This window comes from Canis lupus, chromosome 22 (assembly GCF_003254725.2).
Source record: "Canis lupus dingo isolate Sandy chromosome 22, ASM325472v2, whole genome shotgun sequence".
Lineage (NCBI taxonomy): Eukaryota > Metazoa > Chordata > Mammalia > Carnivora > Canidae > Canis > Canis lupus.
The window spans coordinates 45,368,677-45,394,334 of NC_064264.1; the positions used below are offsets into that span (position 1 = coordinate 45,368,677).

The 25,658-nt window shown below is 41.9% G+C and overlaps 2 protein-coding genes across 3 annotated transcripts in view; both read left to right on the plus strand.

Moving 5' to 3' along the window:
- The window catches only part of GPC6 (glypican 6), a 1,091,148-nt gene extending 1,066,358 nt beyond the window's left edge, over positions 1-24,790 (plus strand). For both annotated transcript variants that reach the window (XM_025441287.3, XM_025441288.3), the window contains 2 exons: positions 16,519-16,694; positions 20,375-24,790. In XM_025441287.3, coding sequence (XP_025297072.1) covers positions 16,519-16,694; positions 20,375-20,577 — 379 coding nt within the window. In that variant the 3' untranslated portion in view covers positions 20,578-24,790. The remainder of the gene's footprint in view (positions 1-16,518; positions 16,695-20,374) is intronic.
- Positions 8,836-11,537, plus strand: LOC125753307 (heterogeneous nuclear ribonucleoprotein R). The gene has a single exon (XM_049099206.1). The coding sequence runs from the start codon at positions 8,953-8,955 to the stop codon at positions 10,852-10,854; it is 1,902 nt and encodes a 633-aa protein (XP_048955163.1). The 5' UTR covers positions 8,836-8,952; the 3' UTR covers positions 10,855-11,537.
- Positions 24,791-25,658: the final 868 nt, after the last annotated feature.

The following is a 25,658-nucleotide window of genomic DNA, read 5'->3' on the forward strand; positions in this document are numbered from 1 at the left end:
AGGCTCTCCTGGCACAACCCTAACAGGCCTGTTTATGCAAAAAGCAGCAGAGGGTGGAGGGACAAGTCGTCACTTAGCGACAGCTGTTCAGAGTGACAGGTTTGATGGGCACCTGGGAGCACTTACTCTCAAGGTGCCATTAAGCGTGGAATCCTTGTTCTGAATGCTCGCTTCTGGATAAGGACGGAGGAATGGTGACAGATGCCAGGTTACGGATATCCTGAGATCACAAAGCGCCTTTTATGTTCACTTAATGACTTTAAGACAGCAAAGCTATTTTTATCCATAGTTAAATGTGCATGGCTTACTGTTCTTTCCATCACAAGTTAAGCAGGAAGTGAAAGTTCAACTGTAATATTTTTCACCCTTGGAGAAAAACAATTTTTGATGTGCTCATTGAAAGGGTAAGGGAAAAAGAAATGAGCAAGGGGCAGCCGGGAAAGTGTTCTCGTAGGTTCCCTGCCTTGAAAAATCCCACTGGGATCTCCTGATGAGTGATGGCTCTGTTTTCATCCTGCTGCTCTGCTGCCCAGTCCTCCTGCACTTGATATAGAATTTCTGAATTTCTTAATTCAGCCCGGAAATGGGGTTGGCCTGAGTTTTCATAGGGTGGAGGAGTTGGACAGGAGAACTGGCTGGGAGTTGGCAAGCAGGGCAGGACACCGGGAGAGGAGACTGCCCGAGCACGCCTCAGCGAGGGTGCAGGTGGGCAGAGCAGCTGGTAAATTGGACTCAAGGAATCTTTGGGGATTGGCCAGCAGGTGGAGAAGTTAAGGGGGGAGGGATCTGTTCTGGGCCTTGGTGGGGGTTTTCAAGCAGATGAAGCAACTGTGATCAAAAGGAAACTGAAAGTTACATGGATATTAAGTTCAGAAGAAACTGCAGAAGGTAAGCAGGGGTGCAAGTGAGGTGCTCATTAGGTGTTATTTCTCACACTGCTGAGTTGAATTTTTTAGCATCTATCAGTAATGATATTATTAGCCATACTGGGGAGAGCTTAGCGAGGCAAAAACAAGACAGCTATAGAAAGAGCTGTAATCATTTCAAGATGCTCCAAAATATCAATGTCCAAATCTTAGATCATGAGCGTAGACAGATATTTGTCCTATCAACAACATGCCCCTCAAAAATGCTTAGTAATTTATCAGTGTCTGGTCTTGTAGGAAGGAGACCTTTGGCCAGCAAATTCATCTGTGAAATTTAATGACTTCTAATGTGTCTTTTCCTAATCATTGTACAGAAAGACACTGTAAAGGATGACCAGATGGCCTAATGAATAAAGTGGTTGATTTTCTGAGCTGCTCTGTTACCCATCTGTGTTTACCTTTCAGCCTTGGCTGAAATCAAGGCTGTGTTTTGAACTACATTCCCATGGTTACACAGGTTGCTGGCTATTAGTGCATACACAAAAGGAAAGATAAAGAATTATCGCAGGTAGGAGTTGGGGAGGGGACTACATACACTCCACCAAGAAAAAGAATGGGAAGTTGGCGACCATTAAAGTCAGAGCCATGGGAGACCAAGTTTAGCCGAATTTCTCACTGTGCAGATCAGGAACCAGGTGGATGAACAATTAGTCTAACTAGCAAGGGTGAAAGCTAGAAATCTCCCAAATCCTAGCCCAGTATTCTTTTCATGTCAATATCCTCCTTCCTCTAAAACAAATGGCTGCTAAATATTTTCTTTCTGAGGTTAGGAGAACAAATGAAATAGATCTTAGCTCTATAAAAGATTTAGTAGACCTACATTCATTCATTCAGTTCCTCTGTCCATCTGCAATGTTATTAAGCACTCCCTCTGCCCAGGCACTGTACAAGGCTCCGTGAATTAAGTACTGTATGATAGCAGTGATGTCTCTCAACCAATAGAAAGCACAATGGCTGGAGAGAGGACTTCAAGGGCCATGTTGTTGCACTGTAGGCTTGGGAAAGGACAGCATAGGTGGAGAACCACCCGGATCAGTACTTAGGGACCAGATTTGAATTTTACCCTAGGTCAATAGGAACCCACTAGGGGAATTTATGCAGGTGAGTGAAATGATCAAATTTAATGCAATAAAATCATTTACAAGGATATTCCAGAATCTAATCCAGTATACTATTTTTAAAAAATGAAGCTGTCAAATATTTGTGACTCAAACTATATTCCCATTGAAAACTTAAAATTTCATAGTTTCTTTTAGTTCCTTTTTAAAAATTCTTCCACTGCAATGAAATCTTAATAACTTTATATTTAATAGCATAGGAAGTAGATAACCAATAAAGACTTGTTGAATTAAATGTAATTGAAGCTTTCTTCTCATTCTCACCCAAGTATTAATTGATCTAGGAACACATGAGAGGATTTTTTAAAATTCCACTGAACTACTTTGTAGGCTGAAAAATCCACTTGTAATGCAGGTAATAACCTATTTTTCCCTACGTTTGAAGTATAGATTTTCAGATAATAGGCCTTCTTAAAAGCTTGGGATGCTTGTAAAAAGAAAGAGAGAGAGAGAAAGAAAGAAAAAGAAAGGAAGAAAGAAAAGGAAAGAAAGAAAGAAAGAAAGAAAGAAAAGAAAGAAAGAAAGAAGAAAGAAAGAAAGAAAGAAAGAAAGAAAGAAAGAAAGAAAGAAAGAGAGAAAGAAAGGGTTTTTCTTATCAAAGAACCAGAACCTTGATTTAAAAAAATTCTATCGACTGTTAATGGATTGTGGAACAGAGGTGCCTATTAGCACTGAGAGAGCTTGTCATGGCCTGGAGTTTCTAACTTAAGCCTGCTTGATGAGGCTACTGATAGAGCCCAGGCATTTCTTCCTCTGTTTATGTTTTATCCATCCGACTCTTACAGCCACATTCTTCCATGCACACCCACACCCAGTGCCCTCTCCTCCTACCTAAACATTTGATCTGGCTTATCTTCCAACACCCATATTTCTCCCTACTATTTTCTGAATTCTACCCCACAGCTCTTTACCATACTTCTTTGGTTCAGGAGCATACCTGTTTCACAGGTTAACATATCTGAGGTCAAAATAACTCCTACCACCTATATGTCTGTCCATTTCTTCCAGGGTACGGTATTTTCCAAAGAGCCATTACTAAATGAATGGCACCTGCTGACACTGATGGTGACTTTAAATAGAGCAGGATACACAGAGATGTGGCCACTATGGAGGCCACTGGGTGAATCTGCTGTGTTGAGAGGGTCAAGGATCTGGGAGCAGTGGCTCCTCTAGGATAAGAACCTGCCTTCATCTTCCTGCTCCCACCATCAGCCAGTGAGCCATCGCTGGCAGATCTCACTCTGCTTCAGTAGCTAAGTGGTCTGGAAATAGGAAGGGAGGTGCAAGGAGGAATCTGTGCCCCTCGAAGGGGGGAAATTGCAGGTATGCTGATGACTTGTCAGCATTTAAGTCTCCGTTTCATCAAAAAGTCTGGTTGTCAAGAGAAGCTCATCCCGGCTTCCCTGTCCCTTGCCAAGCTATCAGGACAATTTAAAGACCAGTGCAATCAAGTCTTTGAAAACAGTTTGTAAATTCTAAAACAGTGCTTCTCAAATGTTAACGTGCAGGCTAAAGTCTTGGGGGAGCTTGTGGAAAATGCAGATTCAGACTAAGTAAGCCTGGGGTGGGACCTGAGATTCTGCATTTCTAACAAGCCTCGGGATGTGCAGTTGTGGATTCCGGGACCACACTTGGAGCAGTAAGGAGCTAACACAGAGTTTCCAAATTTAGTGCATAACACCAGACACCGAATAGAACACACTTATCCTTCAAAAAGGATTCATTGCTTATCTAAAATTCAGATTTAACGGGCAATCCTGTAGTTTGATCTGGCAGCCCTACTTTAAGCTCCTATTAACATGTAAGATACTCCCTTTTTCAGTTCACGCACGTACTTTGAGGAGCGTGTAACGATTTGTTGTTTTCCTTTTGCCTCCACGTATACCCCAATGCTTCCTTTAATGGGGCTTTCCTTCTATGAAAAACAACAGTGGCAACGAGAAGGAGGAGGTCACATAGCACAACGGTAACGGCAGCCACTAAAGACAACCCGAGCACGGGCCAGGCTGAAGCCATCTCGACAAGGAATTGCTTAGGCTTTGTGTGTGCATCAAGAGAGAATTTTAAGTTGGAAATTCTGCACAGCCTTTACAGTGAGGGATATTGTCCACACAAACCTCTGGTTGCTGATGAGATGCCCTATGGGCTAAGGAAGGATACTTTGATTCATTGTTTGTAATGACAAAAACGCCATAGTCTGGGTGGATTAAACAGAAATGAATTTCTCATAGTCTAGAGGCTCTAAGTAGAGCCTCTAGAGGCCAAGATCAGGGTGCCAACAGGGTGGGGTTGCAGTGAGAACCCATTTCCTGGCTTGTGGACAACTGCTCTCTCTCTCTCTCTGTCTCTCTCTCTCTGTCTCTCTCTCTCTGCCATGTGAGGACAGAGAAAGAGGGTTCTAATCTCTTCTTCTTCGGGCAATAATCTCATCACGGGGGTGGTGTCTACGTACACCCTCGCCTAAAACTAATCACCTCCCAAAGGCCCCACTTCCTAATATCATCACATTGGGAGTTAGGGCTTCAACATATGGATCTTGGAGGGAGGATACAAACATTCTGTGTGCACAGTTAGTACTCAGATTCACATCCTCCACTATCAGAAAAACTAACAAAGAATTCTCAGAATTCTCAGCAGCATCTGCCACTCAAGGAAAGCAGCCTAGGAGGCGCCCTCAGTGACCCAAAGGAAAGTTAAGTTTGCAAAGGTAACTTCTTGCATTTCTCACTTAAGTAAGCAAATTCTTAGAGAGAAATGAAAGAAGACACAGCAACACTGACTCAACTCAAATAGGAATCGAAAGGAAGGTAGTAAGTAAGGGTGGGAAATCGATAATAATCTAGAAAGCCAAAGGGAAAAAAATTAAAGCAGCATGGTGTGCGTTACAAGTCTAGGCCTGCTAAAGCTCCCAGGGTGAACCCAGAGACCCTAGAAGGACATGTGCGGTCATCTATCATCCCTGAGAAGGACAGTGAAAGCAGCCAGGTGGCCAAGACAAGCTGTGGGTAAGAAACTGGAAAAGAATGACAAGATGGAGGAAGGAAAGCATGGGTTTAGAAGGAGATACAACTTGTATTTGGTTAGCATCTGCATTTGAGATCTTGGTCAGGTCGCAGCCACAGAAAAAAATAAAACCCTCATGGTATTCCTATAGGCTCTTACCTTTGGGCTCCTATAGAGGCAGGTTCTTGCTTTTTGAGGCAATAACTACATCAAATTTCATCATCTCAATCTTCAAGGATTGTTTTTTCTTCCTGGGGATTCTTTTTCTAAGGCCATAGGAGGTAAAGAGGAAGGATCAGCATGGGAGATGATGGGACAGGCAGGAGGAAGGCTATGAAAGTGCCCTGGGAGAGGCCACGCTCAACAACACGTGGACTTCATGACAGGACACATGTTGCTCCAGAGCTGTCAGGTTTTTTTCCGTGATTTCCAGATTCTTCCCTCCTCCCCCCTCATAAAACTGGCAAGCAGCTTCCCGCTTCCACTCCTTGTAAGCCAGTGTCTAGCCCTCAACTGTGTCCTTTCTTCAGAATGCCTTCTGGGAGGAGGTGAACAAGACGCTGGTTGAGGATGAGGATTAATTGGATCCGTTTGGAAACAGAGCATTTGCAGGGAGTCTCTGCTGGTTTTTAAGGCACCTGATCCTCACAGAAATAACTGTGTCCCCAAGGAAATCTTTCCTCAGGCCAGGAGGTAAATACAGTAAATTGTAAGAAATAGGAAAAGTAGAAAAATCTAGAAAGAAGATCAGTCACTCTCACCAGTCACCGAGTGGATTGACTAAGCAAAGAAATAGCAAGTCATGACTGGGTACATTTGAGCAGATGGAAGAGGGTTGAAACGATGCGTGGTGATGAGAAATCTGTCAAAGACAGTGACTTGGCAGATCTGGCGGGACAACATTGTTTTAGTCTGATTGCAGAATATGTCCCAAAGGACTCGAGCTGCATTTTAAGGAACTGTAAAGTATCTGATGTATACCCAGCCAGGCAACCACGTTCAGAAAGGTGGGAAATCCACCTGGGAAGGAACTGGAAGCTGACAAACCCAGCATTGTTGAGCGTATCCTTCTGTTCTGCACACACTTGGGAGGGAAGACTCCTTGAAGGCTGGCTGTCCTGTGGGAGAGAGGTGCTGCGTACGCCTCCAGCAAGTGGTGAAAATGCAGCTACAAATAGGAGGGAAGAAGTGCATTGCTGTCAACAACTGAGCAGCCCTGAGAACTGGCACATGGATCATTTGTCCTGTCCATGCCAGAGTTTGCTGCCTCCAGTTCTATGAAGAAAGGACAGATAAAGGGGATCCTGCCGATGAGCAAAGAGGTCAAAGTCAAAGAATTTAGCGTCTGCTCACTGCTGCAACCAATGAGCTATGTCTCCTCCAAGGGTCCCCAAACCGTTTCATGCCACGTGCTCTCCAGCTGGAGGAAAGCCACAACAAATCATTCTTCTGTACAGGAGTCCAGGCTTTACAAGTCCAACTTCTGCTGTGGTCAGCCACTCCTAAGAAACAAGTTTGGCATCTAAGGAGCCATTTGTTAAGAACTTCATTTTCATAAGAATGCATTGAGTTGCATAGTGTATTAGAGTTTTTAAGCATTTTCATATACCTTAGCTCATATGGCAGCTTATGAAACAAGGTAAGTATTATTTGTGTAAATATAAAAAATATATATAATCATATAGGGTAACTAAGTGGCTTGCCCATGAATACTGGGCACTGCTTGGTCTCAGAGAATCTCAGGTGTCTGGGGCCAGTCTCTCACCTTTGACCCTATTTCAGGGTCACATCCCATTGAAGTACCTAATGTCACAGGAGACTCTAGCTTACCAGTCTTCAAGAATATATAAACCCACTTAAATCATAAAATTACAATATGCTTTGACTAATTCCACTTTCCAGTCAAAAAAAAAATTGGAAAGGGAAAAAAGTAATCTATATGAAGAACTTTAGAGAAGTTACACTTAAAACTGAAAATTTTTTTTAAATTGTGGTAAAATATACATAACATAAAATGTAACATTTTTACCACCTTTAAATGGACAGTTCAGTGGCATTAAGTGTATTTGAGTTATTGTACGTCATCACCACCATCCATCCACAGAACTCTTCCATCTTCCTAAACTGAATGAAACTCTGAATCCATTAAAGACTCCTCCCCCCTCTTTCCTCTCCCCAGCTCCTGGCAACCACCATTCTATTTTCTGTATCTATGAATTTGATTACCCTAATTACCACATGTGAGTAGAATTGCACAATATTTGTCTTTTTGTGTCTGGATTATTTAACTCGGGCTGTCTTTAAGGTTTATCCATGTTATAGCACGTGTCAGAATGTTCTTCCTTTTTAAGGCTGAATATATTGTCTGTACATGCCACATTTTGTGTATCCACGTATTCATCAATGGACACATGGGTCGCATCCACATTTTGGCTGTTGAAAATAATGCTGCTGTGAACAGAAGTGTACAAATATTTGTTCCAGTTCCTGCTTTCAATTCTTTTGAACTGAGAGTTCCAGAAGTAGAGTTGCTAGATCATATGATTGTCTAACTTTAATTTTTTTTTGAAATTAATTAATTTTCCATTCCCTCTAGCAAGCACAAGAGTTCCAATTTCTCCATGTTTCCAAGCCTGTTGATGATGGCTAGGCTGGCTTTTGTGGTTCTTATTATGGTCACAAGATGCAAGAAACCATCTGGGAATTTTGAGGGATAAGATTATCATTCAAGGGACTTGGAGAGCACATGGCATGCTCAATGGCCACACAGCAAGGTCAGGGGTTGCAGGGACAATCTAGAGCTTTGCCTTTATTCAGGTCGAGTGTGGGGTACCTGGAGTTTCTCAGGTTCACTGTCAATTGGCTAATTTATTAATATAAAACCTAAGGGTAGGAACTAGGGAGTGAGAAGGGAGATGTGGGTTACTCAAGTGGTCAGTTCTCTAGGTTTTCCAGGGCTTTCTGAAAGGGGATCTTCCTGGGGGAGAGCAGCCTAGTTCTTTATCAGGGTGTTCTGCTAGCAGCTGTGTCATACAGCTGCCGATGTGTTCACTCAAGATGCTGACCCTGAAATGGATGCCCAGGCAATTAAAAGATTGATGCCAGGCACTTACACTCCACTCTACATCCCTACCAACACTTGTTGTTTTGTTTTAAAATAATAGCCACTCTACTAGATTGAAGTTTAAAACTTAGATTTTAAGAAAGCCTCTGAAGGAAGTTATGGCTACCACAGGTTCACAATCTCTTATTTGAGATCCTTGGGACCGTACTGTGTTTCACGTTTCAGACTTTTTTTTTTTAATTTTTAGAAGATCATCCAAGTGCATATACTATACATTATGTAATAATACTCCCAGTGGAGTCTGAGGCTGTAACTCACAATCAACCACATTAAATTTCTGCAGCAAGATGTATTACTATTCCCACTAAGTGGGATAAATGAGGACTCTGATTAGCCTCATTTCAGATCAGATCAAGTTTTGCTAGTAAGAGATCGCAGGAAAAGAAGAAAAAAACTTTGGAAATTTTTAAATTTTGGAACCGCAAATAAGAAATCTGGTACTTATATTAATATTATACTACTTAGATTAGTAAAACTCTTAAACTCACCTGAATGAATGAGTATGTAGCTTAGCATTAGAAATTGCTGGAGAGACATGTATTGAATGCAGCTCATTTGTGGCAACAAGCAGGACTGAATCTGCTTTTACCATTCTCTGCTCAGTGTGCCTTGAGGCAGGAGCAGTAGGAGGAAGCATATGTCACCTTAAAACAAACCCAGGCCCTCTGTCCATGAGGGGGGGAGGGGGTGGCGCGCGCGCCATTTCTAGTCGTTTTCAAAGCGCCTCGCGCTGATTCTCACGGGCCCGGCCGGCGGCCCCAGCTCTGCCCTGCATAATAAAATGGCTAATCAGGTGAATGGTAATGCGGTACAGTTAAAAGAAGAGGAAGAACCAATGGATACTTCCAGTGTAACTCACACAGAACACTACAAGACACTGATAGAGGCAGGCCTCCCACAGAAGGTGGCAGAAAGACTTGATGAAATATTTCAGACAGGATTGGTAGCTTATGTCGATCTTGATGAAAGAGCAATTGATGCTCTCAGGGAATTTAATGAAGAAGGAGCTCTGTCTGTACTACAACAGTTCAAGGAAAGTGACTTATCACATGTTCAGAACAAAAGTGCATTTTTATGTGGAGTTATGAAGACCTACAGGCAAAGGGAGAAACAGGGGAGCAAGGTGCAAGAGTCCACAAAAGGACCTGATGAAGCAAAGATTAAGGCATTGCTTGAGAGGACTGGCTATACTCTGGATGTAACCACAGGACAGAGGAAGTATGGGGGTCCTCCACCAGACAGTGTATACTCTGGTGTGCAACCTGGAATTGGAACAGAAGTGTTTGTAGGTAAAATACCAAGAGATTTATATGAGGATGAGTTGGTACCCCTTTTTGAAAAGGCTGGTCCCATTTGGGATCTACGTCTTATGATGGATCCACTGTCTGGTCAGAACAGAGGGTATGCATTTATTACCTTCTGTGGAAAGGAAGCTGCACAGGAAGCTGTTAAACTGTGTGACAGCTATGAAATTCGCCCTGGTAAACACCTTGGAGTGTGCATTTCTGTGGCAAACAACAGGCTTTTTGTTGGATCAATTCCGAAGAATAAGACTAAGGAAAACATTCTGGAAGAATTCAGTAAAGTCACAGAGGGTTTGGTGGACGTTATTCTCTATCATCAACCCGATGACAAAAAGAAGAATCGGGGGTTCTGCTTCCTTGAATATGAGGATCACAAGTCAGCAGCACAAGCCAGACGCCGACTGATGAGTGGAAAAGTAAAAGTATGGGGAAATGTAGTTACAGTTGAATGGGCTGACCCTGTGGAAGAACCAGATCCAGAAGTCATGGCTAAGGTGAAAGTTCTATTTGTGAGAAACTTGGCTACTACAGTGACAGAAGAAATACTGGAAAAGTCATTTTCTGAATTTGGAAAACTTGAACGAGTGAAGAAGTTGAAAGACTATGCATTTGTTCATTTTGAAGACAGAGGAGCAGCTGTTAAGGCCATGGATGAAATGAATGGCAAAGAAATAGAAGGGGAAGAAATTGAAATAGTCTTAGCCAAGCCACCAGACAAGAAAAGGAAAGAGCGTCAAGCTGCTAGACAGGCTTCCAGAAGCACTGCGTATGAAGATTATTACTATCACCCTCCTCCTCGTATGCCACCTCCAATTAGAGGTCGGGGTCGTGGTGGGGGGAGAGGTGGATATGGCTACCCTCCAGATTACTATGGCTATGAAGATTACTATGATGATTACTATGGTTATGATTATCACGACTATCGTGGAGGCTATGAAGATCCCTACTACGGCTATGATGATGGCTATGCAGTAAGAGGAAGAGGAGGAGGAAGGGGAGGGCGAGGTGCTCCACCACCACCAAGGGGGCGGGGAGCACCACCTCCAAGAGGTAGAGCTGGCTATTCACAGAGGGGGGCACCTTTGGGACCACCAAGAGGCTCTAGGGGTGGCAGAGGGGGTCCTGCACAACAGCAGAGAGGCCGTGGTTCCCGTGGATCTCGGGGCAATCGTGGGGGCAATGTAGGAGGCAAGAGAAAGGCAGATGGGTACAACCAACCTGATTCCAAGCGCCGCCAGACCAACAACCAACAGAACTGGGGTTCCCAACCCATCGCTCAGCAGCCGCTTCAACAAGGTGGTGACTATTCTGGTAACTATGGTTACAATAATGACAACCAGGAATTTTATCAGGATACTTATGGGCAACAGTGGAAATAGACAAGTGAGGGTTTGAAAATGATATTGGCAAGATCCGATTGGCTCTAGATCTACATTCTTCAAAAAAAAATTGGCTTAACTGTTTCATCTTTCAGTAGCAGTTTGCTGCCATTTGTATTGGGCTGAAGAAATCACTATTGTATATATACTCAAGTCTTTTTATTTTTTTCCTCTTTTCATAAATGCTCTTGGACATTATTGGGCTTGCAGAGTTCCCTTATTCTGGGGGTTACAATGCTTTTATCGTTTCAGGCTTCATTTTAGCTTCAAAAACAAGCTGAGCACACTGTTAAAATCATGATTTTGCAGAACCTTTGGTTTTGGACAGTTTCATTTTTTTGGATTTGGGATAGACTACATAGGAGTATGGAGTATGCTGTAAATAAAAATACAAGCTAGTGCTTTGTCTTAGTAGTTTTAAGAAATTAAAGCAAACAAATTTAAGTTTTCTTGTATTGAAAATAACCTATGATTGTATGTTTTGCATTCCTAGAAGTAGGTTAACTGTGTTTTTAAATTGTTATAACTTCACACCTTTTTGAAATCTGCCCTACAAAATTTGTTTGGCTTAAACGTCAAAGCCGTGACAATTTGTTCTTTGATGTGATTGTATTTCCAATTTCTTGTTCATGTAAGATTTCAATAAAACTAAAAAATCTATTCAAAAAAAAAAAAAAAAAACAAAAAAAAAAACAAACCCAGGCCAGCACCAGAGGACCCCATTCCTCCCCATTTCTGCCCCAGCTTCCACTTGGACTCCTGCCAACCCCACTGGGCACCACCGGGCTAACCTTCCTTGCAGGTGTCTCACTTCTCAGACTTTTACTGGCTTTCAAATTGCATTAAATCGTGAGAACTGTGTGTCCCTTCCTCCCACCGTGCAGCTCCTTCTGTCAGAGCAACTATCGGCATTAATGAGGTGATAAGAAATACAGAATACAGATAGGTTAACATGCCTGTCCTCCTGGCAAGCACATTTATCTAGCAACTGAATGGTGGCAATGACGGGCACTATGGCTGCCTAGGGGGAACCCTCTGTGGTGTCATGTGACAGAGGATGACAGAGGGTGTCAACTCTGCCACAGAGAGTCCCAACCAGAGCCTGCAGCCACTCACAAGGTTGAATGTGTAAGTCTCCCCCCCCCCTGCTCCCCCCTGCACAGAATTCCTAAGGGACTCTTCCACCCTGATCATCTGTAACATGTGGATGCAATCAAGGAGGCCTATATCCACAATATGAAATTAGATGTTCGCTTAGTCCATTCAAGCTGCTATAACAAAGTGCCACATCTGGGTAGCTTATAAACAACATTTCTGGAGGCTGGAAGTTCCAGATCATCAGGGTGCCAGCATGGCCTGGGGAGCCCTCTTCAGGGTTGCAGATTTTTCATTGTGTCTTCACGTGGTATAAGGGCTGACCTGGCTCTCCTGGGGCCACTTTTATGAGCTCTGTCTTCATGACCTAATCCCCTCCCAGAGACCTTGGCTCCTGAAACCTTTCCCTTGGGCATTAGGTTTTCAACATGTAACTTGAAGGAAACACAAACATTTAGACCCTCACAGATGCAAAGAAAAAGAATTCTGCAAAACTGCTAAAGATCTAGCTCCTAGACCTACTCTTACAAAATAGAAGGTAACCAGTTTGGGGAAGCTGTGCTTGGCTGTTCATGGATGCCACCCACTTGCCACACTGAGCATGAAGCATTGACAAACCATGACACCCTGTTCGACCTTCCAATTTGTCCTCATTTCTGGGTTCTTCCTGCCCCGGGTAAATGGGCATCCAGCCTTGACCCTAGGCGATCTGTACCAAGACCCTACTTCCTTTCCACATCTCCCCAAACTGTAATGGTGCAAAAAATAGAATGCTGTCATGCCAAGAAGCTGGTGCAAAATATAATAAAGAATAGTATGGGCTCAAAGAGGCATCCATTTCTTCAGGACACGAGCATTATACAAAGAGATCAAACATGAGTCCTGGGCTTCTACAGATCCCTCAAGCTGCACTTTGGATATTCATAGATTTGGCCTCAGGATGTACCTCTGGAGTGACAAAATGGCCTTCTTCTTTTTCAACTGTGCTTTTGGTTTAAGTTTCCACATTGTCTCTAAAGTCACCCTTTGAATACACCGAAAGGAGAAAAGGTTCTTGAGGACACGGGTGCATTGTTACTTGTTTTTATTGTAAGTGGCTGAGCATCAGTAGGCACAGTTAGAGGCTGGGTTGATTTGGCAGTCTCTTATTGTTCCTGGATGCTCAGACTCCCAGGGGTAGCATTCCCATGTAAGCTATCGCAGTCAGCTTCTGATAAATGAGTCTCAGCTAGCCGTGCGGTGCGCACAGCATCTGAAAGAAACAAAGCCCTCCTCTGACCCAGCACAGGTACGGCTGCAGGAATCATTGTCCAAGATGTCGAGGGGCAACACCGGAAGCTGCAGGCACCTTTCAGCCACTCTCTACTCCTGTGTCAGCAAAGGCTAGCTTGCACTTGCTGCTGTTCATGCCAATGAGCTTTAGTGATTAAGCAGAGCTCGTGGAGCCCCGCACATATAATTGATGTCAATAATAGTCAGCCCAATGTCGTATTTTAGAAGTCAAGCCCAGAATCCAACAAGAATTTATTAATCTATCAGCTGCATTGAAAGCACAGAAGTTATGCTTTGCTGCAAAAATAAAGAGATATGGTGACACGACTTTTAAAATTTTCGATTAGGGCATTGTTTTTAGGGCAGCAAATACTGTAAAGCTTTATGGAAAAGAATTTGCAATGCACTCTGTATGTTTTATTATTCATTATGTGGGGAACATTGTGAAGTAGATTTGGTTCAAGATATGGATGAAGACATGGAGCTCATTCAGAGAACCTCTGATTTAAAATGGATAAACCAATTCATATGCAAATATATCATGCATAAGATTTCAATAACTGAAAAATGACTTAAATATAAAAATCTCTCTGTGTGCTTCCATTTCTTCTTTTGAAGGCCGCTGGATAGAGAGCCTTAGGTTTCCAGAACTTGGAAAATGACCCGCAAGAAGGGGAAGAATTTTAAGCATAAGTATATCGTACAGGAATATGTAAATAGGAAGGACAAAATAGAGGAATGGAAAGTTTCTCAGCTTGCAAACCACAACAGTAGAAGCAGTAGGAGAATCATGATATAGCAATTAGGCAGGGCTGCCCCCTGCCTATCAGGTCCCTGCCCTAGGTGTCCTGATGCCCCTTGAGATCCACTCCTCATCCCTCCACTTGGGTCTGTGCCCTGAACAAGGATCTCTACAAACTGAATCACCCACGTCCTCAGGCCACAGGCCTCCAGTTGGCTTCAGCTAATGGGAGGCAGCATGTGGAGATAAGAAGGACGGACTAAAGAGGTCAGGGTATCATTCCCTCAACTCCCTCCCTGATGGGCCATCGTTTGACAGTTGCCATGTCATTTCGTTGCTCTCTGCAATTTCAACTCTTGTGCACACTGGTAACACCTCCTTCAACTCCAGCCTTCCTGCTATTGCCAGCCTTGGGGTTCTTTGCCACCCAGCTCTGGTTTCTGTGTTCACACCTTTGTAAGTTGTCTCTTCTTCAAACTCTCTTTATTACTTATTTGAGTGTGCCATCTGTTTCTTACCAGGACACAGACAAATATAGCACCTTTGTAAGAATTAGAAAGAGGCACCCAGATCGGTCTATGAGACTTCATTACACCGGTTGTCTCTGCATTGGTATGAATTGAAATTTTCTAAAAGAAAACAATTCCAAAAAAGAAAGAAAAAGAAAAACGTGTCCCTTTGGTGAATGGTGCCCTGCAGGTGCATTGCTTTGTGGGCACAGAATTCAAGCTGGATTTCAGCCCAGCTCCCTCCATCAGTGGATGACTTTGTACAGTGCACAAAATGCCCAGATGAATGTGGCAACCCTCCAAAAGGATGGGTAGATCCCTAAAAGCTGGAAAATATCTTCAAGAGAAAAGTGAAGGCTGACCTGGGTCTTTAAGGATATTTGAGACTTAAATTGGAAAGTGCATTGTGAGCAAGGAAAGCCTGTAGGACAGGAGAGTAGAAAATGTATACAGGCTGTGGATTCTGTAAGGCAAGGAGGGTCCCTTGAAGGGATTGTTGCAGCATAAGAAAGTAGAGATGGGGTGGAAATGGGCTTTGGTTGCTGAGCAATAAAACATGAACTGTCGTTTGTGGTCAACCAGACAGTATGGTGCACCATTTGGACACGTGGACGCTAAAACTAGACCTACTCGGCTTAGATCATGGTTTCACCGCCCGTTAACTCCGTAACTTTCGCACAGCTACTCATCCTCACTCAGCCACAGTTTTCTTTTCTGCAAAGTGGAGATAAAATAGCATGTAACTCTTGGATTTGCTAGGGGGCTGCATTTTAAAATACACGTGAAGTGCTTAGCACAGTGCCTGCTGATAATTGCCCAGTAGACATCAGCTACTATCACCAAAAGTTTTATCAGAAGAGTAATATGATGAAAGCAAGAGCTCGTGAAGATTACTCAGACTGTGTGTGCAGAATGCACTAGAAAGAAAGAGGCAGGCAGAGAAGTCAGTTTGAGGCTGTTATACTATCTGCCTTCCAGGAGGGCCACAAGAAATGAGACAGAAGAAGTAGGTGTAGAGAGCTCTGGGAGGAGAAGAGAAGGAAGGCTGCGAATGGGCAGGTCATGAGCATGCGGAGTCAGAGAGGCTCCAAGCACTTGTCTGAAGTCTGTTGTCTCCATTGGTATAAAAAAGCACATAGGCAGCTTGGGCAGTTGACATCAAGGGACTGACATTTTTAAATCTTAGTACAAGTAAAAGGAATGTGAATCTAAATCTGCCAATAAAAGAATTAAAGAACCATTAGATTTTGCCCTTCTGTTTTGCATAATATCAAATATTAGATCCAAGATTCTATTACAAAATAAAAACCCTATGGACACTTCAAACATTCCAGGGCTCACTGGTTATACCTCGACCTACGAAAGGTGTTTTTTTTAATATCCAGAAGTTTCTTCTGATTAAAGTCTGAGGTAAGGCCTCCTTGGTTGAGAGAGAGTATCCTCGTACCAGAGAATTCTCTAAGAGCATAATTAATTTACAAATTCAGTACTTAGCAAAATTAACCGGAGAGCTGAGGAAGCCAGCGAGCCCTGGACTTTAGTATCTTCCATTTGGGATAGAGGAGGAACATAATTTTAAGAAACAGGGACACGTGGGTGGCTCAGTGGTTGAGCATCTGCCTTTGGTTCAGGTTGTGATCCTGGGCTCCCAGGATTGAGTCTTACATTGGGTTCCCCGCGGGGAGCCTGCTTCTCCCTCTGCCTACGTCTCTGCCTCTCTCTGTGTGTCTCTCATGAATAAATAAATAAAATCTTTTAAAAAATTAAGAAAAAATTTCTGTAAGTCCCCAGTTGAACATTCATTTGTAGGCAAGCCTCCCAAAGAATTCAGTGCCATTTTAAAAATCACCCTGAAACCACTTTTTAGCCATAGCTCCCTATGAGAAAAGTTATTCCTTGTTTTCACTTTTTGGTCTTTTCTTGCAGGAATCTAGCTCATCTGTTGCTGACGTTCTGGCCCACTGCCCAGAGACAGCATGGCACAGTCTGGTACTGAGGCCTTTCCTGCCGTATGCTAATCTGTTCTCTTCACCTTGGCCTTTGCAGATACTTGCCTGAGATCATGAATGATGGGCTGACCAACCAGATCAACAACCCTGAGGTAGACGTGGATATCACACGGCCTGACACTTTCATCAGGCAGCAGATCATGGCTTTACGTGTAATGACCAACAAACTAAAGAACGCGTACAATGGCAATGATGTCAACTTCCAGGACACAAGTAAGGAAGTCTTTACCAGTACCAGTAAACTCCACAGTGAAAAATAGGTTATACCATATTTTTTCTTCAAGGGCAGTGTGCATCTTTAATCTTGTGTCATGTTTACCCAATCTGCAGAGCAGCTTATAGTCCTTGGGACAGAGAGTTCTGATCCCACAAAGCTTAGGATTCTATTAAAACCATAACTGGTCTTGAGGAATAGTTTCAAGGGACTGTATTCAGCAATACCCAAGCTAACATTGAGTCTCATCTGCCAGTTGATCCATTAATGATAAAGCAGCAAAGTAATGTGTTCATCTTCTCCTTCCCCCATCATCATTGGCATCTGCCAAAACTCTTGTCCCCTCTTCCAACCACCAAAAGAAGAATTTCTGAAGATTTCCAAAACAGGGTGGGTTGGAATCCCTGTTTTATCCCTTATTGGCTGGGGTTGTATGCAAATTGTTTCTTGAGTCTTGGATTTCTTTTCTATAGAATAGGAAGCATTCAGGCCTCTGAGGGCGGGTCTTTGGGAGGTTGGTTTGCAGGTCTGTGAAGGAGCTAGGGTAGTATCTCAGGTGCTGTGTATTCAACTGTGTTCGCTCTCCCTCTATCCAGTCACTCACGTGCATGAGCCATAGACATTCGTATCTGAAATAGTGACAGAAATAGTGAAATGCTGGTGCCTTATGACACGTAACTAGTTTATTAGCCATCACAAAATATCAGAAGTGATTGGAAAGACTAGTAAGTGAGCATTAAATGAAATTTGGGGTTTGTGTAAATGGTTTCAAGATGCCTAACTATACAAATGGGGGGGGGGTTGTTTTATTGTTTTTAAGGTTGTTGTTTTTGTTTTTTTTTAAGATATGTGTCCTTACACAGAGTTCTTGGGAAAAGATTTCTTGAACATAAGCTGTGCAGTCGCCAGCGATTCTGTAATTTGGTCACTGAAGCAAAAGATGATGCTTGTGTGCTTGAATTAATGAGATAGAAAGAAACAAGTTACAGATGGAAGACATTAAGTCATCCAAGTCCTAGCCATTGTCCGACTGAGTTGTCCCCTGCAGAAAATTTTTAGTGCTTTATCCCATTTTAAGTAACTCAAAAATTAATTTTCTAAATGCAGGGTAATTGCCAACCCAGTAGACTTTATTGCAGTAAAGTTTCTAAGTGTCCTCTTAGAATTTCTCTTCCTCTTCACTAAATCTATTCTTTCCTTTTCAAAAGAGAACCTTCCCCAAGGTTTCAGCCTTTCTGCTTCTCCCCTGCTCATTCCTTAGCTTCGCTCCTTTGAATGCATCATCGTCCTCTCTATCTCATGAAATGCTTTATTATCTGGAGGACTATAGGAATAAATAATTCAAGATAATGTAAGAATTAGTTGAGGTTGGCCTTGTTTCTCTCTCCTCTCTGACCTAAAGAGGTTATATACATGTCAATCTGCAAGGCTTAGGGAATGTCCTTGAGGAGAGATAGTACTCCACTTCCCCTCACAAGAAAATAAAAATTAACAACAGTTAAGAGCATCACTTAGCTCTAACCCAAGCCCCATATTTGGTCCTCTATTTTAGGATAGTGTCTGTCATATAAACCATTATCACATCTTACAACCATCATCACCCTTCCTGCTTTTGACATTTAAAAAAAAAAAATCACCCCTTAAATTCCGGTGTTTCTGACTCCTTTTCAGAAAGAGATGGGCCATTATTTCTTTCAGCTGGAATCTCCTGTCATTATTTGCTTACCACAGTTTTAATATTCTAAATCACTTTAATAATATCTTTGTAAAGGTTATATTACTTCTTGTTCATAATACCAGTGTTAAGAACAATTCCCTTTGCAGTTCTGGTATCTCTGAATTTAATTAATGGGCATTTCTCCCTTTGTAAAGGCCACTAAAGATAAATCCGAGAAAATGTTAAGAACCTGGTATAGTGTATTCAAGTGATCTTACCTGGTATTTAGATGTCCTATTAAAAAAACAAAAAGCTGGGGGGGGGGGGGAGATGGTGGGGTGGCCCGGGTGGCGCAGGGGTTTAGCGCCACCTTCAGCCCAGGGTGTGATCCTGGAGTCCTGGGATCAAGTCCTATATCAGGCTCCCTGGAGCCTGCAAGCATGGAGCCTGCTTCTCCCTCTGCCTGTGTCTCTGCCTCTGTGTGTGTGTGTGTGTGTGTGTGTGTGTCTAATGAATAAATAAATAAAATCTTAAAAAAAAAAAAAGAATAAAAGAATCGTACTGAGTTGTGCCTTGCTTACTCAGGGGGACATGAGAAGAGTCCCTGCGTTACTTTGGCTTCACTTATGTAGCATCTAGCAGCCAAGATGGTGCCAGTAATGTCAGGCGCAGCTCAACAAGCACATCCTTGGTTCAGGCCAACAGGGAGGAATTTAGGTCTATTGAATGAATCTTTGAGCAAGTGGGGAAAATAGTAAATTTCATTGCCGACTTTACAGTTTCCTGAGTCCTCCCAGGCACATCATCTCACTAATACCCCCTAACGATTCTGTGAAACAGATATGAATATTCTCATTTTTACAGCTGAAGAAGCAGAGCCACAGTGAGATTAACTGGCTTGCCCTCATTCACTTAAAAAACGGCAGCTTAAATTCTAGGTCCTCTTTGCTGGAGGAACCATGTTTTGTTTTGTTTTGTTTTTCCATCAGGCATCATTGCAAGCACTGGGTTTGGTGCCTCTTTCACCCATTTCACCAGGGTGGCTTCACACATATTCTGCATTTAAATGTTCTTGTATCTCTTGAAATGAGGAAACTGACAGAAGTTGAAGAAACTTCCTAAGGCACATTTAATTATTCAACAAGTATTTATTGTGCACCTGCTGCATGCTAGGGACCATTAAAGGCAATGGGGATACAGAAGTGAATGGTAGGCACCACACAAAGTCTCTACCATCCACAAGAAAACAAGCAAGTTAATAATGCAATTGCAAACGTGCCAAGTACTTTCACACAGATGGAAATTGATGGAGACTGAACCGGGACCCAGGTCTGAGACACAGGGTTGATGCAACAGGAAGGAAGCAAGTGATGACAGGTGGGACTAGAGCAGGCCCAGAAGGTATGGCAGACAAGTGAGAGGATGCCATGCCAACACAACATACGAGATGGGAGCCCTGGTGTTGGTTTCAAATGGGGAATGGTGCACCTTTTCTGTAAAGAAAGATATTACATATGTTCAGTTTTAAAAGCCATATATGAAGGCAGAATGAGATGATGCATCAGCAAAGGGGGTGACTGTATTCCAATATAACCTCATACATGGACACTGAGGTTTACATTTTGCACACGCCCTACCCACACGTCACAAAACACTATTCTTCGTTTGATTTTTTTTTTTCAAAATCCCTTACAAGGGTATGGTGAGAAAAATGGCCCTAAGGTACAAAAAGAGCGAGGGATGGACGTTCTTAAGGCAATTTAAACATTAGCCAAGAAATAACCTTTCCAACGCCAACATGGTGGGTATGGTGCCTTCTCTGGTCTAGAATCCATACCTTTCCTAAGCTGAGTAACTGGATGTCAGTTAACACTGTGCCTCAAACATCTATTTTGATTTGTCTCATCACAAACCCATGGGGTTGGGTAATGTATTTTTCCACCACCAGACCCAAATCTGGTGTGTGGCCCCACTTCTTCCAAGTTGATGGTCTAACTCTCTTTTTCAATCTGCCCACCGCAGGCGATGAATCCAGCGGCTCGGGGAGTGGCAGTGGGTGCATGGATGACGTGTGTCCTACGGAGTTCGAGTTTGTCACCACAGAGGCTCCCGCAGTGGACCCCGACCGGAGAGAAGTGGACTCTTCAGCAGCCCAGCTCGGCCACTCCCTGCTCTCAGGATCCCTCGCCTGCATCGTCCTGGCACTGCAGAGACTGTGCAGATAATCCTGGGTTTTTGGTCCGATGAAACTGCATTTTAGCTATTTGAATGGCCAACTCACTTCTTTTCTTACACTCTTGGACAATGGACCATGCCACAAAAACTAAACCGTTTTCTATGAGAAGAGAGCAGTACTGCACTCTGTCTCCCTTTCTGTTTGCCCAAAGAGTACCGGGTGCCAGACTGGACTGCTTCCTTTTTCCTTCAGCTATCTATGGGGACTTTGTTTATTCTAGAGAATTCTTACTCAAATCTTTCTTACCAGGAGATTTTCTTACCTTCATTTGCTTTTATGCTGCAGAAGTAAAGGAATCTCACGTTGTGAGTTTTTTTTCCCCCCATTTAAAAAAAAAAAAGGCAGGAAGAAAATAATTTTCCTTGTAAAATCAGGCCAAACCCCAAGACAACTGCATTTTCAACAAAAAAGCAAACAAGAGCAAAAAATAAAAGAGCTTTAGAGCTGGAAGTTCAGCGTTGCCAGCCGACTCCCAGTGTAAGCTTTTCTCTGATAAATCGGGTTTACAAAAATGCTTTGGGGGAGAAAGTTCAAAACTTTTTTTTTAATGTGGTGAAAATACAGTGTTGTCTTGGCGGTATCGTCTTGCACTCTATCCACACACTACCAAACTGATTTGGGGGTACTGATACTAAATTTAGATTCCATCTTTACTAGGAGAGTGAAATTGCCACCACCCAGCACCTCTCTCTCACCTTGCCCAATTTCAGTTTCAACGATGGCACCATTTTCCTTAATTCTCTTAATGTTTGTCCACTGGATGCAATTGGCACGGATTTTTCTCTTCATCTCCAGTTGCTAGTGGACGCTCTCATCAATTCATTCTCCTCAAGGGTCTGAATTGAAAATTATCTTCAGTGACACCATAGTTTTGCTTTAGCCACAGGTTTGACATTATTTTGAGGTTTCTGCCTCTGTGCTCATTACCCTCCCAAAATAAGAGTTCTTTTAATGAACTTCTAAGCAATTAGATCCATAAGTGAGTTTTCATTTTTAATGGTTTGCTTTGTGTCAGTTGGTTTCTGCATCACAAGGGCATTCTCTTACAAAATAACTCACAACAAAAAAAAGTCAAGACAAAAAAAATATATATATAGTATTGACATGGAGATTTCTTTCACTTTTTTAGTCTTAGTATGATCATCTATTTTTATATCTCTATATATATAAATCACAGATTTTAACTTCTTAATTCCAAGCTCAGGGTTGACACACCTTTGTAACGAAAATGTTTTGTCAACCAGCTCTTCTTGTTTTGTGCTGCTCAGAGAAGGGATTCCTCAACGATCTGTGAGCACCAAGAATCAAGAAAGAGAACTTTTTACGTATCTAACTGTCCGTTTATTAAAAGTTTGCCAGGGCACACCCTTTTTGCATGAGCGTGCTTTGTCCTGGGTGCTCCAGACAGCACCGGGCTCATGGGGAGAGCCACGGGTGTGCAGGAACTGTCCTGGTGTTGGAAACCGTATACATAAAGAATGTGGTATACATGCAAAACCATTGCTTTCATGTACACCTTCAGCCTGGGATTCCTGCTTGGCACTTGGACATATGACCTAACTCGAGAGGCCACTTTAAAGCCACAAGCCTAACTGACCCTCCAAGTGTACCAAAGCCAGGCCCTATGCTCCCCATGTTAGAGAGAAGCAAAATAAACCAAACTGGGGCTTTATTCTTGTTGGCTATCCATGTGTTTCCTTGGTTTTTATGATGATCTGGGGTTGGGAAAAGTAGTGTTTCAAGACACCATAGTATGCCAGTCACATTTTATTTAACCCATTGGCAGAAATGGCACGTAAATGGTATTTTTCGATCTTCACTCTCATCAAAATTATAATTAGTTATTGATTTAGTCATCACCTTTAAGTAGAACACATGCGGCACAATAGTATTAAGTATATTTGAGCACTTTTGCAAAACTGCAAAGTATTTAGAAGCATCTATTGCTATTTTATGCCTAATGAAGTATAAAAAGTAGGATTCTGAGAGACTTTGTGGCATCTTTTCATTTAAATCTCTATGAAAGTAACACCTAATCTAATTCAGGATTGCATACTTCTAGAAAACCATCCATTTCACTGCCAAACTTCGGCTTCCTATCACCAATGACACAGAAAACATGTCTATGAAGGACCAATCATTTATGTTGCCCATTTCATTGTATGCTCAGAAATCAGTATTGTCTTTCCCCGGTAATTAAGGTGCAATACAAATTAAATCCCTCTTGATTTTCCAGAATATTGGAGTAATAACTTGTTTTTATGGCTTTAAACTCTTAAGTCTTTCCTTTTTTCAATATTTCTGCATTGTCTTCTATGAAATAGATCAAAATGCCTCGTTTCCTCTGTGCTCTCACCCCAAAAGGTTTTGTGCATGTGTATGAATACACATTATATTAATGAATGTGAACCCATGTTCTGTACACACTAAATGCCCAGATAATATAGAAACGCCTGCTTCATTTGTTTTGACACCTTCATGATCGGTATTATTCATAGTGGTGAGATACAGTGATCCCCCACGAGCCAGGCAGAGAGCTGAGATGACTGTCAGTTACTGATGCCACAACACTCGTCCCCTGCATGGATGTGGTCAAAATAGTCTTCAAATCGTGCTTCCTAGTTTTTATCATCATCCGACTCTGTCATATGATTTTCAGACCAATTTAACATGAGACCTGTTTTTCTGTCCTAAGGGAGTTTAATCTCATTATCCCATTTCAGTAAGGATTTCAGCATTCCTCCCTCTCTCCTCTGCCCCTGCCACATTAATTTCTCTCGTCTCGACATAGTGCTAGGGGAAGAAACGATGCCCCAGCATTTCTCTCGCTCTGCCCTCATTTGTTCTGGTGTCCCCAAAATTCTGCAATCACATCACCACCTCTGTTAGGAGTAGGGAGGATTGGGCTTACTGAAGTCTGACACTAGAAATTACTGGGTGATGCTCATGACCGCAAACACTTAGCTTATTGAAGTGCCTCTCTTTACATGTTCTTTAGTTATAATATGTATTTTTCTAACAGAAATACACGTCTGTAATTGGTGTATATTATACTTTGTATATGTTAGAACAAAAGCTAAACAGAGGCTAAAGTCTTTAGCAGAGAAGAACGAATTGCCGAGTCATGAATTGGCGCTCTGCTGACGGTTCTGTACTGAAGGGTAGCCGTGACAGCCTTCTGTCACTTGAATGAAGATCAAGTCCCTACCTTGATGACAGCCACCTGAGAACACCATTAGCACTGGCAATCGGACTCCCTTACGCTGACTTACCCAGCGAAGTAACTGGTATTACCGGCTTTCATTGTAAGGGATTGAAAATACTACTTGGTCGACACTGAAAAACACTATGAAGTAGTAATTATACAAGTAACGTTCTATAACTCAAACATGTTGAAAATATTATTGGACACAGAACCCTGATATTTAATTTATATTCCCTGCTGCAGACGTTAGCCTACTTTAACGCTTTAGCCATTACATACATGTTTTGGCTACACACTGAACACCAACTAAAGTCCCCAAGGAGGAATAAAAACTGAGCAAATTCCTGAGTTGTGATTCTTTTATTGCTTCTCTTTGCAAGGCTAATTATCAGGTGGTTTGATTTAAAGGTGGAAGTGTTAGCAAATGTAAGTTTTGACTGATCCAAAACTTGCAGGAATACAAACTCCCCTTTATTTACTTACTGTCACTAATAGACCTGACTTCTAACCTACAAGAGGATGGGGGAGAGCAGTTCGGCTTTGCCAAGAGAAGAGTAAAGGAGCCCGTAACTTCTACATTTGCAAAGTGTTTCTCCTTGGTGGAGACATTAGCCAGTGTTTAGTTTCAGGCCAAGTTATACAAATAGAGTATTGATTTGTATGCATTCTGGAGCCTTGCTACATCATGGTTTGCTATGGCGTGGGACTCAGGCTAGCCTGGGGCTATTTGAACCTCATTCAAAGTTGAATAGTTACTGGAATCTTTGACATTGCCTTGTGATGAGGTACTTCCATTGAGAAGACACCTTGAAGATGGAGAACAGTGAGGTCTCTGTGTGCATATGCATAATATATATGCAGGACAAATGTGTGCACCAATCAAACCTGAAATTTTATGTGACTGTCAAATGAATATTACTTGGGTTAAGATTTTTCATTTCTGATTTGGATAGAAAATTGCTATTAATCTTGTATTAAAATAGTTTTTAAAAATCTACCAGTGCCCTTGCTGCATTGTCTTAATTTTTGTCATAGTCTAAATTTCAGAGGTTTCGAATTTCTTTTTGCTTGAGACCTTTTTAGAAACCGCAATATTAAAAGAAAGAAAAAGAACCATAGATTAAATCAGCACCACTCATCTAAATATACTTGGCTTTTGAAATCATGAACTTTTAGAACTTTGGAACATTGAAGAGCTTTCCAAATGTGTACAGAAGATACTGTATCTCTCTCCTTTTGTATTGGTTTCTTCTTTAAGATAAAATTTAGTGGTTTGAGAACTGATGTCAGTACTTCAGCAATGAGGTGAGAAAAATAAGATAATATGTGAAAAGACTAACCATTTCCAAATTTAGCAACTGCATTGATTTTTATATTTCTGAAAGTTTCCATGCTATCAGGAATGCTAAATGTTGTATAACATGCTAAAGATTCATTTAACAGATATTTATTAAACTCCTACTCTGTGCTAAACCTGCTCTAGGTGCTGATCACTGGTTGTCAAAACCACCAGTTACTCACTTTTTACAATTAACCATGATTACTACAAATATAACGTTTATTCCAAGAATGCTCTTTTAAATAAAGGAAACCATATAAATAAAGTTCTCAAGACTACAATGTTTAAACATAAGCAATATTATAATTTAGTTCACATTATTACTATTTTGGTTTCTAATGAGAAAAGCAATTTCTTCAAAAGATTTAAGAAACTTTAGGAGAATTCCATATATAAAAGCAGAATATAACAACTTTTATTTGGAATTAAACTGAACGCAATTTCATGGAAAGGAAAAACATTGAAACAGTTTTGGGGGAAAACATTTAAAACCACAGAGACTTTTATCAGGTAACAATATTTATTT

What these genes read in the sequence shown, in the direction of transcription:
- LOC125753307 (XM_049099206.1), top strand. Translation starts at nt 8,953, where the DNA reads ATGGCTAATCAGGTGAATGGTAATGCGGTACAGTTAAAAGAAGAGGAA.